At 38.5% G+C, this 17,219-nt stretch overlaps 1 protein-coding gene across 1 annotated transcript; it reads right to left on the bottom strand.

The window, feature by feature from the left end:
• Window positions 1-297: 297 nt before the first annotated feature.
• On the bottom strand, window positions 298-4,226 carry LOC134798908 (uncharacterized). Its single transcript, XM_063771307.1, has 3 exons — window positions 4,066-4,226; window positions 1,068-1,388; window positions 298-490 (listed from the first exon to the last, which is right to left on the bottom strand). Exons 1-3 carry the CDS (start codon window positions 4,130-4,132, stop codon window positions 324-326), a joined length of 555 nt encoding a protein of 184 aa, XP_063627377.1. The 5' UTR covers window positions 4,133-4,226; the 3' UTR covers window positions 298-323.
• Window positions 4,227-17,219: the final 12,993 nt, after the last annotated feature.

The following is a 17,219-nucleotide window of genomic DNA, read 5'->3' as shown; positions in this document are numbered from 1 at the left end:
TCTTACAGCCTGAACGAGATCATCAGGATCAGCATCAGGAATTCAGGACATGGATAGTCTATATTTGGAGTGCATCTATCGGATTTTGTTCATCGTGTCTCTTATAAATAAGCGTGCAAATTTTAGAGGAAGTTGAGTCCTTCAATTAATTGGACAATTGGTTGGAGACCGGCCTCACCGCTCGCCTTTTGTACCGTGTTCTCAACGCTTCAAATTCAGACTTTCACCTCCCCTTCTACTTGACTTCGGAATATTCAAGAATTCGTTGGAGGCATGTATAAAAGAAATCCTGTGAAATGTAGACAAATAATAGTTTATTGTTGTTAATAGTACTCGCCGTCAGAAAGACGTGCGGCGTAGATGTGGAGCGCCCTGAACTCGCAGAACTGGTTGGTGCACCAGCCCGAGTGGCCGTCGATGCAGCGGCACGAGTCGCACTCGTCCATGTACTTCTCGCCCGGGATGCACTTGAAGAACGGGTTCTTGATCACTGTAACATCAGCATGATACATCACTTCAGCATCATAGCACTGCAACCGAAAAATTACCGATTCTGCATTGACCGGTCGTACCTACGTTACCTTCATCCAATCGTCTTATCCTGACCGTTGGCCAAACTTACATCTAGACATACAATACACAGGTAGGTACCTAATTGTCTTAAAATCCTTCCTGAGTTTTATTGATGATGAAAGGCACACGAGGGGGGAGTTGCTCTAGCCACCCTTCCTCTAATTCACCCACCTATAGTTTTGAATCACATTTAAAAATTTGTCTGAACATACTTACATATAATTTGCTAAGACATACGAGGTAAAAAAAAAATTGTCTGAATTTCACTATGGGTTCTATCACGAAAACGACGTATTTACTTTTTTATCTGTTCTTGAGCACTTCAAGCAGAGTGTAACAAATATTTTTTTCGCAATCATCATCATCGCGTCAAAATGTTAGTTTCTATTATTAAAATAAATGAAGCCATTCTGTATGACCTACTTATTCCGCTTGGATAGTACAACCAGATAAGAAAACACCGTCTGCACAAGTAGAAAAAGTGGCAATGTCACCTGTGCAGCGGAGACATGGCGTGGAACGCTCACACAGCGCCGTGACAGTCGGCTCACAGTACACACACGAGGGCATGGACCGGCACGCGCCCGTGTCTATAGTCTCACACAACAGGCAGTTCTTGTTCTCCGGGACCATGGTCAGCGACGTCTCCTCCTCCCAGTACTGGTGGGGAGGCTTGGGCTTCACGAACTGTGAGACTACGTAGGCCTGGCTGCCGGGCCGGTAGATGGGGGGTGAGCTTTCTACGTCGCCTACGCTGCTGAGCGTGCCGGGCATGGGGGCGTTACGGATGCGGCCCAGGCGGTCGTTGCCCTCCGCTGCAAATTGATAAAACATTTGAAAACGTTGAAAAACAAAGTAAAGCTAGTCCTATAATTAAAGAAATCTTTGAAAAGCGAGTGTATACTGTAGTTTCCTAAATGGCAGTTAATACCATTCTCATTTTTTTCCACTTTTTATTTTTCTCGTAAGCTTCATTTATCAATAGCAATTATAATCATTCTCATATTTACCCATTCTATGTATTTATTTGTAGCTTATTTTCTCGATATGTTTTTGAACCGTTTTCATATTTACCCATTCTATGTATTTATTAGTAGCTTATTTTCTCGATATGTTTTTGAACCGTTTTCATATTTTCCCATTCTGTGCATTTATTAGTAGCTTATTTTCTGGATATGTTTTTTAACCATTCGCATTATTCCCATTCTATGTATCTAGACGGGTCAAGATTAGGATGGTTGAAAGGAGAGGAGGGAGGCCTTTGCCCAGTAGTGGAACACTGAAGGCTCATATAAATAAATAAATAAAAAATATGAATAAATTAATATCGTTTATTGAAACTTAAAGAATGTTTTTTTTTTATTCTTAAAAATTATGTTTCATAAATATGACTGACAACTGTGAAAGTTAAAATCAGTATTCATTAACTTAACTGACAAGCATATTAATACTTCAAGCAGGCCAAAAGTAAGATGGTTTTTTTAATGTCATATTTTCCCAGCAGAAAATTATTAACAATGTTATCGATTTTCATGTCCATTGCAATGTATTTTTTAGCCCTTTTCCGAAAGACATCAGGGCGAACATCATTTTGTAGCTCTTGGAAATCCACTGCCTGTGCCTCGTCCTTCAGTTCTGAGAGCACTAATAAAATATTAGAATTTTTTCTAATGATATTATTAATCTTTTTGTGCCAGCTCTCAGTCACGTTGTTCGTTCGGTGACGCTGCTTAAAGCACGATACTATGTGGATCATTTCTATTTGAACCCATTGCGATGACATGTATTCATTAAAGTTTTTGATGCCTGGCATTTGTGGCATGTCTGACGAAATTTCGATCCAACCTTCGTGAATTTTTAGGGCCGGCAGATGGGCAAGGGCCGCACATTTTGCTACATAGGTACTACCCTCGCGTCTAGATAATATATTAAATTTTTCTGCATTGTTGTACACTGCTTGCGAAAAATGAAAATAACATCCGGTGATTTTTGCTAACGGGTACAGTTTGCGGAACGCGTTGATTGCCGCTTTCTCAAAATCCACTTTTAATTCATCAGGTTGAAACCCAGGAATGTTTTGTTGAAAACTTTTAAACATTTTTTCATAGGTCTCCTGCTGCTTGTTGGGCAATATAACATAAATGCAAGGCAGTACTCTTGTGTGGTCAGCAGTAGACCCAATGTCCGCATGAAAAGTGTACAATTGCACAAACGGTTCTGGAACGATCCGAAAAGTACCGTCTGCAAAAAACTTCTTACAATTTGCGAGCCATTCCTTGGATTTTTCAGTAACAAATATTAAAAAGTCGTCTTCTTTGACACAAAGCCAGTCCTGGGCTAAGCTTTCTGGTAACAGGATGTCTTCGCAGCATTCGAAAGATTCTTCCTCGCGGCGGGCTCTATATAAACTATCTTTTTTGTTGCGTAGAATCGGCAGTTTGTCTATATACTCAACGGTCATAAACTGCCTCATTTCTTCCTTAAACAAGGTTGGGATTGGTTTATATGACGTGGTCACCATCTTTTTTAAATTAATTATGCTGCGCTCTATGTCAATGCTCTCATGGTCTGGTATACAGCAATGTTCGCACTCTCGAATTATCTCAGTTTTGTCAGGGTTGAGCAATACTGAGCCATAGCAATGACCAACCTTGTCGCAAGTCCATACAGAAGTCCGGCATTTGTGATTTTCGCGTTTTAAGTAATGCCTCCGACCGCCCTTGATCAAAATTTTACCTCTGCGGTTGCTTTCAATGAAGCTAAAAGTTGCAACACTATCTTCCAAATTTCTTGAAGCCATTGAAAGTCCTGACAAATTACTTTTTTGAGAAGATAAGAATTATATTCTCACAACGACTAAATTATGTTATGTCACATATGACAATGATAGATACGTATGTTGAAGTGTATGCATATTGATTATTATCTAGTGTCTATGATTATTTAAACGTTTATGCCTAATCAACTAGTTTTCAACCTTAGAGTATTTACTAATCATCAATTTACGAACCGACTACTATTACTTCTTTGCTAACAAAAATATTTGAATATTTATTATTTATTTATTTAATTATGCGGCTGGTCATAAAACATATAGGGATATTAAGCTATTCATAAAAAAATTGTATGGAAAATAATGCGAATGGTTACAAAACATACCGGGAAAATAAGTTTTTCAAAAAAAAATAGAATGGAAAAATATGCGAATGACTAAAGTTGCTATAGGGAAAGGAAGATTACGAGAAAAATATAAAGTGAGAAATAATGCGAATGGTATTAACTGCAATTAGGAAATAACGATTTTCGGAACATACAGTATACACTCGCAGAGGCAAAATATTCCTTTTGTGTGTATGAAAATATTTTAGAAACATTCTTGGGGAAACATTCATTTTAGAATGTGTCGATCCGAAAAGTGCACAGTTCGGAAAAATATGTTACGCTTCTGAGCCTAAAAAACATAAAAAACTAAGATACGCACTCCATACTCACAGTCCATAGACGCCACCGCCATCCCTACCACAACCAAAATACTCCAAGCCACCAAAAAACGCGCCATTGCATCTGCACCAAACACCAGCGGGGAAATGCATCTAGCTGCCACACTTGATTGCCCAATTAGTCTTTATCCTTATCGAATAAAATAACGATCCCTTTAATTGCTTATCCACAGACCAATCAGTGAGAAAACACGTTAAAGTAATCCCTTTTTTATGCGCATTCAATTTGTCTCGTTAGTGGGATCAAAACATCCAGCACAGCGCAAAGCCAAAGGGAAGTGGGGGTCAGTAATTGATGCGCCTACACGCTGATTGGCTTATCCTGTGATTCCTGTGCGTGTGTTCAACTTAATTGCTTATTATGGTACCTAAACCTAGAGTAGGTTAGGATAAGACTAAAGGGTAAATAGGTAGTTAACTAAGTAGTTGTATCTAAAGCTGAGATTTTCGTGATTAGGGTCAGGACCAGGGTCCTGCATATCATGGAAACTACAAAAAAGTCGCTTTTTTACACATGCAATATATTTTTCACATTCAATTAATCCTCACAACATAATATTAATAATTTCTTAGGCTTAGGTATTGATAGGCATGATATAAGATACTCGGAGCGCACAGAGTTACACAGGCGAATAATATCAAAATGAGACGATTGAGACATCAGTGTAAGTTCAAAATTGGCCTTCATAAAAATCGTGGCACACTGTTAGTGGCAAGCCTCATAATTTGCAAACAGCTGGTGCGGTGACGTCACAGTTCGCACTTTATCATTCCTTATCACACCATCGATCACCATTAACCACGTTATTGGGTTAACTACTGCACGTATTAGGTACCTCTTATCCTTAACGAGCGAGATATTATTAATGGACTGTGTTAATACAGGTTTCATCCTGGCAAAGTGACTAATAATAAGTAAGTACGCGCAGAAGAGAAGGGCACAGCGAAATTTCATCTAACTCGAATCTGGACCCCAACTTGAGAAGTCCTTTTACCATTCAGAATCGGAAGGGGTGTTAAAGATGATGCATGAATCACCCTCCACTCGTTTAGCTCGGCACCTTTTCAACTACAAGACAAGTATTCATTGGGTACGTATATGTATGTATACCTAATGTTGTGTTCTGGGCGATGAGTGCTCTCGAGGATGTACTGATAGGTATTTGCGTTGAGTGTTCAAACACACATACCAGAAGATATGTTGGGACACGAGTATGAGTAGTATGACCTTGTTAGATCCTATAGAGTTTAACAGTTATTAAACACTAACACGACAATATTTTTTATTAGTAATACCTAACACTATAAACCGGGATAATCTGTTTCATAAAATATATATTATTAGACGATAATAAAGATTAGTTATCGAACAGCAAATACTGGCACGTGTGTATTGTTTCAGGTGTCCTCTACCCCCTCCCCCTCGCCCTCCCTCCGCCAGCACCGCGCAGGTGCTACAATTCGCAGACATCACTGCTGCCAACTTAGCTTGGTCTGACAGTCGTGTCATTTTCTATGACGGCTGATCCGTGATCACGTGGTGCTTTCCATAGAATACGAGGCGCCGAAAGCTCGGGCCCGGCCCCGGCCCGGTCTAGCGTGAGCTTAGAGCATTTAGTAACTGGAGACGCCATGGCTGTCATTTTCTGTACAAAATAGTCTACCGATTTTTACGGGGGAAGGGCACGTCAAATGTATGGCTATTTGTACACGATTTGTACGTAACGTACAATTATCCATGTCAGACAAATGTCAGTCCATACAAAAGTTTGCACAAATGTGCAAGGTTTTCGGCAGAGGGGTAAGCTCTAAAGGCGACTCCGGTTATTAAATGCTCTAAGAGCGTGAGACATCCTTAAGACGGTCTTTATTTTGGATAGGTAGGTAAAAAGTCGTCATAAGTTTTTTGCCAAAACGCCAGTGAAAGCTATTCCAATTTTTCTATATCAAAGGCATAATTTGCTCCCAGCTCCAAAACATCTGAATAAAGTTATGCTATGAGATGAAAAGTCAGATCGATGTGAAAACAGAAGAACGTTGATTAAGCCGTTGGAAATGGGAACAAATAATGATTTGTGTGATTGATTTGCAACTAGCTGCAGCTCACAACTTAGACAAGAAATATTTCTTCATCGTCATCTTATTTAAGGTTATTAATAAGTATTTAGGTATTTGTGCACCAAACATTTGAACATACAACATAATATAATTAATAAATACGATGATTTGATACCGTGAAATGTATAAAATATACTTTTCAATTATTATATCTCATGAAGCTTTTAAAACTTGTGCCAACCTATATTACCAGGATAGGTACTATTTTAATAGTTCCAATTCCAGATAACGAGTGTTGATTATATTTTGACAGTCTGCTATCAGTACACGAAAACACTCTCATTACTCGGCTATCATCGGGCCGTCGATCATTATCCATTATGTACTATATCAATTTATTGGCCACTTTGCTTATCGCCACTGCCCAATATCCAGACGGATTGGTAAACTCTTACCAAATTTTCCATTGCACTTGGCTATACCCATTATTATTCACAACGACGGGACTTAATCGCGTAAAATTAAGTTTCAAATTTACCTCCGACGTTTCGAGGACGGCGTTGTCTCCGTGGTCTTGGAGAAGACTGGCTAAAGTTGACATCAACAACGTTTTGCGCACTATAAATATAGGAATATCACCGTATCGACACACACCACTCACGATGTTCGATTTTGAACCTAGGTTTATATTACTAATGACTGCGTTCCATGTGGATGAGATCTTAAAACCTTCGCAGCAGTCGAAAATCGTCAGGCGAACACGTTGCTGAGCATTTACTAGTCAGGGTTTAACTACTGGATTGAGCTTCACAAGCCTAGAATACTTTCTACAGATCGTGGGTTCTATTGTCGAAAAATCCGTGAAGCCATTGAAATAAAAAAACATAGAAATTTCAATCGAGCTTTATTTCGTAAATAAATGGTGTGAAATAATTTATTTTAAGTTACAGTCAACGTCCCTATTATGAATATTTACAGCGCAGTGAACATGTTTTGTTGTGACGGAGTGTCCGCACGCGCGCTCGCTGACGATGACGGCCGATAGGCTCGATAGCACTAATGCTGCTTAATCACTTATATTGACGAGCTAGCTGGAGTACCACCACGCTAATTACATCGGCTGAATGTTCCTCGATAATCCTTTAATGAGCTTATTTACTTCCCACAGTTCGAAGTTTTGTTCAATTACTTTATATCTAACTTTACCTTTGAAATATAAATGTGAAAATTACAGATACCTAAGTATGTGAAAAAATTAATCAAGATAATGTAGGTACCGTAATAATAGTAGGTACTATACCGTAGGTATACAGAAAATACACTTCCTACAAAACCGAAGTTTGATAGCGATTCAGAGACGAATTATGTTATCCCTTTCTAATGTACGGCACTATCCCTTTCGGCTATTTAGGGGTTGTCAATTTTCAAGTCATTATCTTATATGTGGTCGTTCGTGCACGCAAAAGGACGTCAAGTGGTACCAACCCTAAGGGCCCTTACGCACTTGCGGTTGGCCGCTTAGGCGGTTCGTTCGAGCGGCCAGCCGCCTGACGCGGTTGATATAGCGGCTGGCCGCCATAGCGGCCAGCCGCGGTGTAACCGCGATACAACCGCGTTAAGCGGCTGGACCGCTCGGCATCTTGGGTCCATTAAAAAAATGGACGCCGTTGAGGTAGCTTCTGTTATATATTTGTACTACCTAAAACAACAAAAGAAAAATAATAAAAAAGATACTGGATTCATCCTTTACTAGAAACACGCAACGAATTTGGCCAGTTCACAAGCTGCTTTCAAGAATTGTTATTTGCTTTCTTTACTATAAAAAATAATCTACGTTTTTTATTTTTTATTATTAATAAATTATTCTATATCTACATGCTAAATAATATTGTAGTGGACGAATACGTCGGCTACAAACTCATCGGCGGCTCGCCGCACCCTGAACCGCCAGTGCGTATAGACAAGTTGGCAGCCAGCCGCATAATTGCTCGGAGCAATGCTGTGCCGAACGGAGTCGAGTTTGCCCGAAGTCAGGAGTGTCTCCCCAATGGAACATACAAGATATTCTTGAAATTGTACCTACTTAAGTACTCATTTTTATTTAAAGTCAAACGCGTTTTGGCAACTAACAATGGATGTTACCACCGTGCTCTGTTTTATCTTACAGGGCCCGTACGTATTATGCAGCTGTGGTGTATAGACAATGTTTTTGGTGTTTTAACTTAGGTACAGTAAGCTTAAAAGAATGGCTACCCACTTAGTACCTAACTTAAGGATGACTCACGCTAAACCGGGCCGTGCCCGGGCCGAGGCGTCCGACATGTCATTTTCTATGACGGCTGATCGGTGATCACGTGGTGCTTTCCATAGAAAACGAAGCTCCGGAAGCTCCGGCCCGGCCATGGCCCGGTCTAGCGTGAGTCGTTCATTACAGTTCGTGGTCAATCATAAATTTGAAAGCTATACTTTCCTCAAAGTAACCAAAAATGTTAACAAGTAGGCAGGTAGTTACGTAATATTATTTTTTTATACAATAGTACAATTAGATTGTATAAATTTCGCCAACCAATGTTTTTTTTTTCAATATTTTTTTATCCAACTGTTTTTTCACACTGTATTCACCACATTAATAATTATAAGAACGAACATGTTAATCGTAATTACTGCAAGTAATTTACCTTCATTCACGTTCACTTCAGTACGGTTACCATCAGTTTGTCAGTGACATAAACGCCGTCGAGAACGTAATTTACTTTCTATACGTCCCGTTTGCACTAATATGCGAGTGCGAGCGAGATGTATAGAAAGTAAATTACGTTCTCGACGGCGTTTATGTCACTGACAAACTGATGGTAACCGTACTGATATGACCACTCGAGTGACACAAACAACCGAACCCGTGCACATTCCCACACTTTTACTTTACGTCTCGCAAATTATGTACTTGCTTCACGAAACTCAATCAACGCTATTGGCTCGCCTTCACACTTGAATGCCTTCATGAGAAACCACAGCACTACTTTACTAAGGGGATATAGCCCTTATATAATCGAATTAAAGTCGATATTGTCCTGAATAATGTTGATTAGTTGATAAAGGCAGTGTATAATCGAGTGGAAGCGTGCGCACGATGATGCACTTGAAGAAAGGACTTTATTAGCAAGTGTGCAATGTATATTCAAATTTGTGGGAATATTTGCAATTCGTTTAAATAGGTCTGTTTCTTTGGTTTATTCATGCTTAGCAAATTGATTTTATATGCTTTTATTTAGTTATATTATTAATAATAATTCGTAAGTAAGACCAACAAATCAAATTAAAGATATTTGCCTGTTTTATTTATATTTTATCTGGGTAATCTAATCTCATACTTACATCTGACGATTTTTTAAGTAACTGAAAGTAATTAAAGCCTCCAACCAGTGAGTCTAATCAGATTCACTCAAACAACCATACCATCATATCGTATCATACACCGCGCGAAAGCGCACAGGTGACAACGTTTGACATCATCACACCCCTCTGACCCCTCCCCCCCCACCCTCTTTATACCTCCTCGAGCCGCGCTCTGAACTCAATAAATGTTTTATTACGAGTTTTATTAGCTGTAATATAAAGGAATGACACGGATTAAACCATCACGGCCGGGCCGAGGGCGCAAATCGCTGGATAAACGCAATATCGCGCCCCCCGGGGCTGAGGGTGCGGTGGGGGGTGGTTGCTGGAGGGGTGGCAGTGGGCAGTCAGTCAGTTACGTAATTATTTACTTAAGTAATACTAACCAACCGACGACGAGATGGTCAGTTATAGTATTTTTCAAACTGGAAGGGGGCTGTCCATAAATTACGTCATCGTTTTTTGACGATTTTCGACCCCCCCCCCCCCCTAACATCATCCAAAAATCATGCTTCGAATGACCCCGTTTCCTCCTACGTCATGCTACCATCATCCGATGTCCAGACCCCTCCCCCCTAATTTGAAATGACGTAATTTATGAATAGCCCCAAGGGTACGATGATTATTATACAATTTATAACCTAAACATGTCAAATGTCGCAAAATTGTAGTGAATTGACATGTACTTATCATCGTACCCTTCCAGTTTGAAAAATACTACAGTACAGGTTATGAATGAATGAATAATATTTATTTCAGATTATTAATAATCCATATTCTTGTTAGTAATACACATAAGTCAACAGCGTTGGTTAGTAAACAGTTTTATCTACACACATATCATAAACCCTCTATTATGCCTTCAAAATCCGTAAATAATGGCCCACATTACGATAAACTGTTTTGTTACAGCAAATTTCTTATGTGTGAAAATGTTGTAATATTACTATATCAAAATCGATTTGGTAATGCATTAAAATTTCGAACATCGCTGAAAAAAAAAAGCAATTTGGTTTGATCCCTATTCTAACATCAGTCGAGATGACGTTTTATCTACCCTCAACTAGCTTAAGGAGCCATTTGAGGGTAGATTTTGTTAACTTTTATTTAAATACCTCAAGATACAGAGTATAGTTTGTCACTGGAAAAAAAAACTACGGATGCGTGACGTGCGTGAAAAAAGTTTTAATTTGCCGCCATTTGAAGTACAGTTTATCTTTTAATTAATTTGTAAGTAAAAAATAATTTGTTTTATTGTTTGTAAAATGTCGTGTAAAATGTGCGATAAAGATATTTCGGAGACGCCACCTCATATCCGCGAGTTCCGCCAGAGCAAAGTGCCCCAATGACGGCTGTAAAATAGGTTAGTGAGTATATCATAGAAAGTTTATAATATATGTGTAGTTAAAGCATAACTGTACATAATTAGGCATTAAAACACTCGTGTGATAATATCATGAAACTCACTGCGTTCGTTTCATAAACCCACACTCGAGTTTTACACACATAAACTACTATAGTTGGTAGTACAGGTAATTAATAGTGGTTTTGCGTTAACTCGAATGACCAGGTAGGTACCTATAGCTATACGGTAGTTAAAGTTTTTGCGGTAACTAGGGGAGGGAATTGAAATTGAAAATTGAAATCTCGCGTTTAGTAACTAAAAAATCTTGAATAAAACCGTAATACCTACAGTAAAAAAACGCTATAACGGTGATAGATGTACAGTGAAACTACCTACTCTTCGTTAGTGATTCCATTTCCTTACCAAGTTGCTCGGGGTCGGGACGAAACTCGCGAGTCTCGACACCTGCAGCAGCGCATGGAGCCCGATTCAGATTTAACAATTAGGTAGTTATGGTTTTGAGCTGGGTTTGACGCGATCTTGACGATCATCTTGGTGAGAGGCGCCCGCGCATCGCACGCTCGACTTCCACTTCATTTCGCATGCTCCTGATTGGTGCGTGAGCGATCTTCGAGGTCGTAAATATTAAAACCAGTTCCGCTCAAAGTAATTACAAATTGTCGAACGAGCGAGCGAAGCAAAGTGAAGTTCTTAGAAGTGAAGTTTTTACATTCACCACACGGCTGGCGAGGGGCACGTCCCGGCATTTCTATGTTTTAAGCTGAACTATCATTGATACACGATAACTTAAGTAAATTTGTTCTAATTTAAATAAAATTGGGTGAATGTATAGTTGAGGGCATTATATTTTAGTCATTAAATTTTGAGCAGGCTCGAACAAGAGATTATTGAGCTAGAAGAGCTTAAAATGCTAAAAAGCTATTTGTGAGGGGTCTTGCTATTCTGGCTCCAATTTCACCACGGTGACAGGTGCGACACTTGTACAACATCACTGTTGCTGACGTCACAGGCATCCATGGGCTACGGTTACCGCTTACCATCGGGCGGGCCGTATTCCTGTTTGCCACCATCATTGTTTTATTAAAAAAAACTTTATTATATCGGAAAAAAACAGATATTTCTCTTGCTAATAACTCATTACCTGTCAAGAATTACCTACAATTCTTCTAAATCTTGACAATTGTCAGAAACTTCGCAAAAGAAATATCAGTTTTTTCCGATATAATAAAGTTTTTTTAAATAATACAATGATGGTGGCAAACAGGAATACGGTCCGCCCGATGGTAAGCGGTAACCGTAGCCCATGGATGCCTGTGACGTCAGCAACAGTGATTTTACAATTTTCGCACCTGTCACCGTGGTGAAATTGGGGCCTGGTAATTTTAATTGCAAGAAAGTATTGGTCGAGTTTGGAATCAAATGAAAGTGCTCGGTTTAAACATGTATAATATTGTTTTTTGAATTTAAGATTTTAAAATTAGGTACTCAATGTCAAAATAGTTTTGATTGTTCTTATACCAGACATACTCGTAAATACACTTTTTGTGTGAAACTGTATAATCACTGTAAAATAATGCCTATTGTGCAATCCAAGATGGCGGCCATGCACTAGGTATGTCATAAAAGTCGTCATGGATGTCGTTTTATAGGTTTTATTTATTTATTAATTAATTAATTTATTTATTTTATTTAATATATCGCTCCTTGAGAAACATAACGTCATTATCCAAAAAATGGGGTTTTTGAGTTAATAACGCCATCTAGCTCGTATGATCGTAACGCACGCAATACGAAGACACCTATCGCCCTAGCTCTATTAGAACCACCAGAGGGCGCTAATGTCGTTATGGCGAATAGAGGGAATAGGTGCCTGTCTCATATGAACAATGTCATTAAAGGGAAGTAAATTGTATTTTTTTGCTTAGTGACGGTTTTCTATGAGATTCAATGGTAAGTACGTCAATTTACATAAGAAATAGTGTATCTATACGTACTATGTCACTTTAAACTTATAATATGGTATCAAAATCAAAACTCAATTTAAAGCAATATCGTACTTTTCCCTTTAAGGACACTTGTACTTTTGAATTTAATAGAATAGAATAACGTTTTGAAATAAGTAAAGTGACATTACACCTATAATGACGGTTTTGCTTAAAACTTAAAGCTATAATGCTGACTAAAAATAAAAACGTACTGTTCTTTTACTTTAAGTGACATTGTGATTTTAAGAAGCTGACAGAAGTTTTAGCAGGTCGATCGTCATTATCTGTGTAGTGTCAATATGCTAGCTTAGTTTACCATAGCGACAGTTGGCATGCTTAAGTGAAAAATGTCGTTTTAAGCTTAAAGCCACTACAACTGGTACAGAATAGAGATGTGCGCCGATGGCAAAATCATCGGCGGCGGCGTCCGATGATTTTTTGACCGGCGGCGGCGGCGTGATCGGCGTGAAATCGGCGTGGCATATTTTTTGATACTGCATGAGAACGTGGCTGTAGAAACTCTATATTAAAGCCTTCTGAGTATTTACTAGGCTATCCAAAACATATTATGTGTGTTTTCTAAGTTATTGCCGAAAATTATATCCCATCATGACACTTGGCAACAATTTATTACCAATACCAACCTAACGGTTACCAACGGTATGTCTAAATATTAAAATAAAAAGGATACTTTAAAACGCTACATTTAGGCAGTATTTTTACTTACTTACTTTGTAAGTGATATACAAATAAACCACAAAAAAAAATCTTTATAAGTTAAGTCTTATCTGTGTATATTGACTTTTCCCAGCCGCTGTCGCCTCACTTAGGATTTGTTACGAAATAATGATGAACTACATACTTTACATGTGTCTGAACTGAAGTTTAACAGAAATGTAATGTTAGATGTCATCGTTTTCGAAAGAAAACGTCTCTGGCAGGTAGATTCGCTCAACAGAATGTTTTTGAAGTGTCCTGTTTTATGGAATAGGTACTAAGGTCTACTTTGTTTTCTTTACTGCTATCTTAGTGATGATAGTTGGTGATTTAAGTTCCTATAAGTACCTAGGTATCATTGTTTAAGTATAGCTTATTGCGAAGCTTTAGACTGATTTTTATAATTTTGATTGAAATATACAGGGTGTCCCTAGCCATTGGACAAAGCCGAAATGTACATATGCATTGGGGTATTTAGAACCAGTATACAAAGTATCATAACAATCGGTGTAGCGGTTACGAAGAAATTAACAAATTACATTTTTTTTTACTTTGGAGCATTCTGTATGTGTAAAGGCCTGCGCAAACCGGCGGAGCGCAGCGCAGATCACCGAGGAGGATTTACGCCGCGCAGCGCACACCGGCGAGGTAAAATCCCCCGCGATACCGCGAGCGGCCGCCAGCCCGGCGCTGGCAGCCGGCGCACCAGGGAGCACTTCGGCGCAGGCCGGGGGATGCCGCGGCATGCCGCCGCGTGTACTCTATCAAAAGGGATTAGTGACTAGTGTGCACGAGTTCTCCCCCGTCGTCCCGGTGCTACCCCGGCGCACTCGGGAGCCCTCGGCGCATACCGGGGGATGCCGCGGCATGCCGGCGCCTACCGCCGCGGTATCCTCTAACGTGCTCCTCGATGCCGCGGAGTAACAATCCTCCGTGATGCTCCGAGGTCGGCCTCAAAGCATTTAAATTTATACCAGAATGTAATTGAAATAGGGAAGAACATACATTGATAATTTTAAAGTGATCTGCGCTGCGCTCCGCCGGTTTGCGCAGGAATTTAGTAGCTCCTGAGGTAATAAATAGTATGAAACCTTCTTCGACCGTTTTGATTATCTTTTTTATTTATGACATTAATAAGATTCTGACTTTTGATAAATTTCATCATTGCTGCACATTTTCAAACAAATTGTCAAAAGCACTGCCAATGATTAATACAGTATGTTTCTTTATGTTGTCGATTATTGGAAATAACTTTTGTTTGATAATATATCTTTTTATCTTTTGTTCTAATTGAAAAAATTTTTACCGTTAGGGGTCATCCATAAATTACGTCACACGAATTTCTAGGTTTTTTTTACCCCTCCCCCCTCCTTGTCACACTTGGTCACATTTGGCAAACCCCTCCCCCCTGGTGTGACGTCACATTTCCTCAACGAAATCGGCAAATATTTATTTAAAATTTTATCGAAATATTTTTGATAAAAGAATTATTAGTAATTTTATAACCCAAAACTGATTAAGAAATAAAATTAAACGAATAAAAACGATTATCGTTTCAAAAACTTTTTATTTAACTGTATAGCGAATAAAATAATTTAAATAAATTTTCGATTACTGATGAAGTTAAAGTGACATCACAAAGTTTGTGACTCCCCCCTCCCCCTAGTCACAACATGTCACATTTTCTTGACCCCCTCCCTCCCCCTAAACGTGTGATGTAATTAATGGATGACCCCTTAGAGCATTTCTTAGAAGTAACCCTACGTCGGATTTCAGGGTTTGTCCAATGGCTAAGGTCACGCTGTATATTGTTAAGTACAAGAAGCTGATATCACCATAAAATGACTAAGAATTGATCGTGTGTAATTTTATATGAAATTGTATATTATATAAATTAATAAATATGATTTATTTATTTATCACATAATATACAATTTCATCTACGTTCTACAAAAAAGCTGTGCGAAAAAATATCAAATAATAACCTGAGATCCAGAAACTAGATCTTGTTTAAATTAACACTAAATCGTTATCACAGCTAACACCGCAACGCCAAAAATGATGCTAATTTGGTACACCGACAAATAAGCGAAAAAGCATAAGGATCTTTAATTTATACGTCTGATACTATCTATTCACTACGCAACATGGAATAAGACACGATAGGTATAAAAATTTCCCACGCCGATTATACGCCGGTCAAATTTATCAGCGGCGGCGGCGTGGAAAAATCGTCGGCGGCGGCGGCGCGGCGGCGCGGCGCACATGTCTAGTACAGAACGCTTATAACGGTGTGGTTAATGAATGTCACTCGTTGTTTAATGTCACTGTGTTGTATTTTTTCTATAAGGTTCATAATAGAGTTGTATTATGGGTACCTACTAGACGACTATTTATAATTAGATAGATATAGCCACATTACGAGCCCTATTGATCTAACTGTGGAACTAGGTTGGTATGTGTAAGATTCCCATATTTATTAATTATAATATAATATTGTTTATGTGTTGTGTGATACTTTTTCATTCATCAAAATTAGCAAGTTATTTTTGTGATGTCTGTTATGTTCCAATTTTATTTCTGACAAGGTGACACAAAACACACATTAATTATTATTATCACTAGGTAGGTACTAACCTATTAATTACCCATAAAACTATTGTTCTCTTACAGTAGAAAATGTCTCAATGTGTCTTGAATGACAAAAAAGTTTAAAGCTATTTTAATAAAGTTAATACTACTGTTTTAGTTGAAACTGTTAATAAAGTTAATACTTATGATGATGAAGAATTCGTACCTCCTTCAGAAGAGCTAGTTCTAATAACGTAATGTGTCGCTTGTGTGATTTTTGTTGTTTTTCCGGGTTGGTTTAATTTTGCTACTGGCTGTTTCTAAAGTATTTATAATGTTGTTATTTTGAATTTGAACTTGTGAATGTGTATTTGTGGTATCTCTTCTTGTAAGGTGTCAATATTACTTCGTAATTCTAAGTTAAACTGATCGTGGTTACAAATAAGAGTGTGTTTCTGTTTAGGTGTTTTGCCTATTTATGAATTAATTGCTTACGGTGGATATAAGTCTTAAACTTTATTTTTGCTCTCACGGGTCTGTGATCGGAACTAAATTTAAACCTATTGATGTACCTAATACCTACATAAATAAATATCTCATTAAACTTTTGTCAGATGAAAATATTATTATATAAGTAGTCAATTTCGTGTGTGATATTCCGCCAGGCGAAGTCCAGGTCCAGCGACTTTGAAGTTTTTTTGAGAAAGAAGGAATTACTTATCTACGTTCATGTTTCGACCAAAGGCAAATGGAATAGACCTAGAACTACGGTCGTTTCTGCTGCCAAGGCCATATGTGGTCCAACTATGTATGTGTGCTTGATCTGACTTCACCAAGGACAATGGTCCATGTTTCCTGCTTTTTATCAGTAGATTTATTTAGAGGGTCATAATCTCGTAATACTCTTCAATTTTATCATCGCAATGTGTGTGTAGATGTTGATGCGTAGGCTTTGATTGCGGTTAAGGTATGTATATAGCTTTGGGATTTGGGATATGCTTAACGTCAACACAGCCACCTTGTCGGAGTAATTTGATAATCCGACAATGTTGT

The sequence above is a fragment of the Cydia splendana genome, chromosome 2 (assembly GCF_910591565.1).
Source record: "Cydia splendana chromosome 2, ilCydSple1.2, whole genome shotgun sequence".
NCBI lineage: Eukaryota > Metazoa > Arthropoda > Insecta > Lepidoptera > Tortricidae > Cydia > Cydia splendana.
Note: the sequence above shows the minus strand (reverse complement) of the source record. Positions and strands in the feature narration are given on the sequence as shown.

Excerpts from the sequence above, each read along its gene's own strand:
- LOC134798908 (XM_063771307.1), bottom strand. The coding sequence starts at position 4,132 with ATGGCGCGTTTTTTGGTGGCTTGGAGTATTTTGGTTGTGGTAGGGATG. Across the intron at positions 1,389-4,065 it reads GGCGGTGGCGTCTATGGACT|CGGAGGGCAACGACCGCCTG; the intron begins GTGAGTATGGAG and ends ATCAATTTGCAG. Across the intron at positions 491-1,067 it reads GCCATGTCTCCGCTGCACAG|TGATCAAGAACCCGTTCTTC; the intron begins GTGACATTGCCA and ends CTGATGTTACAG.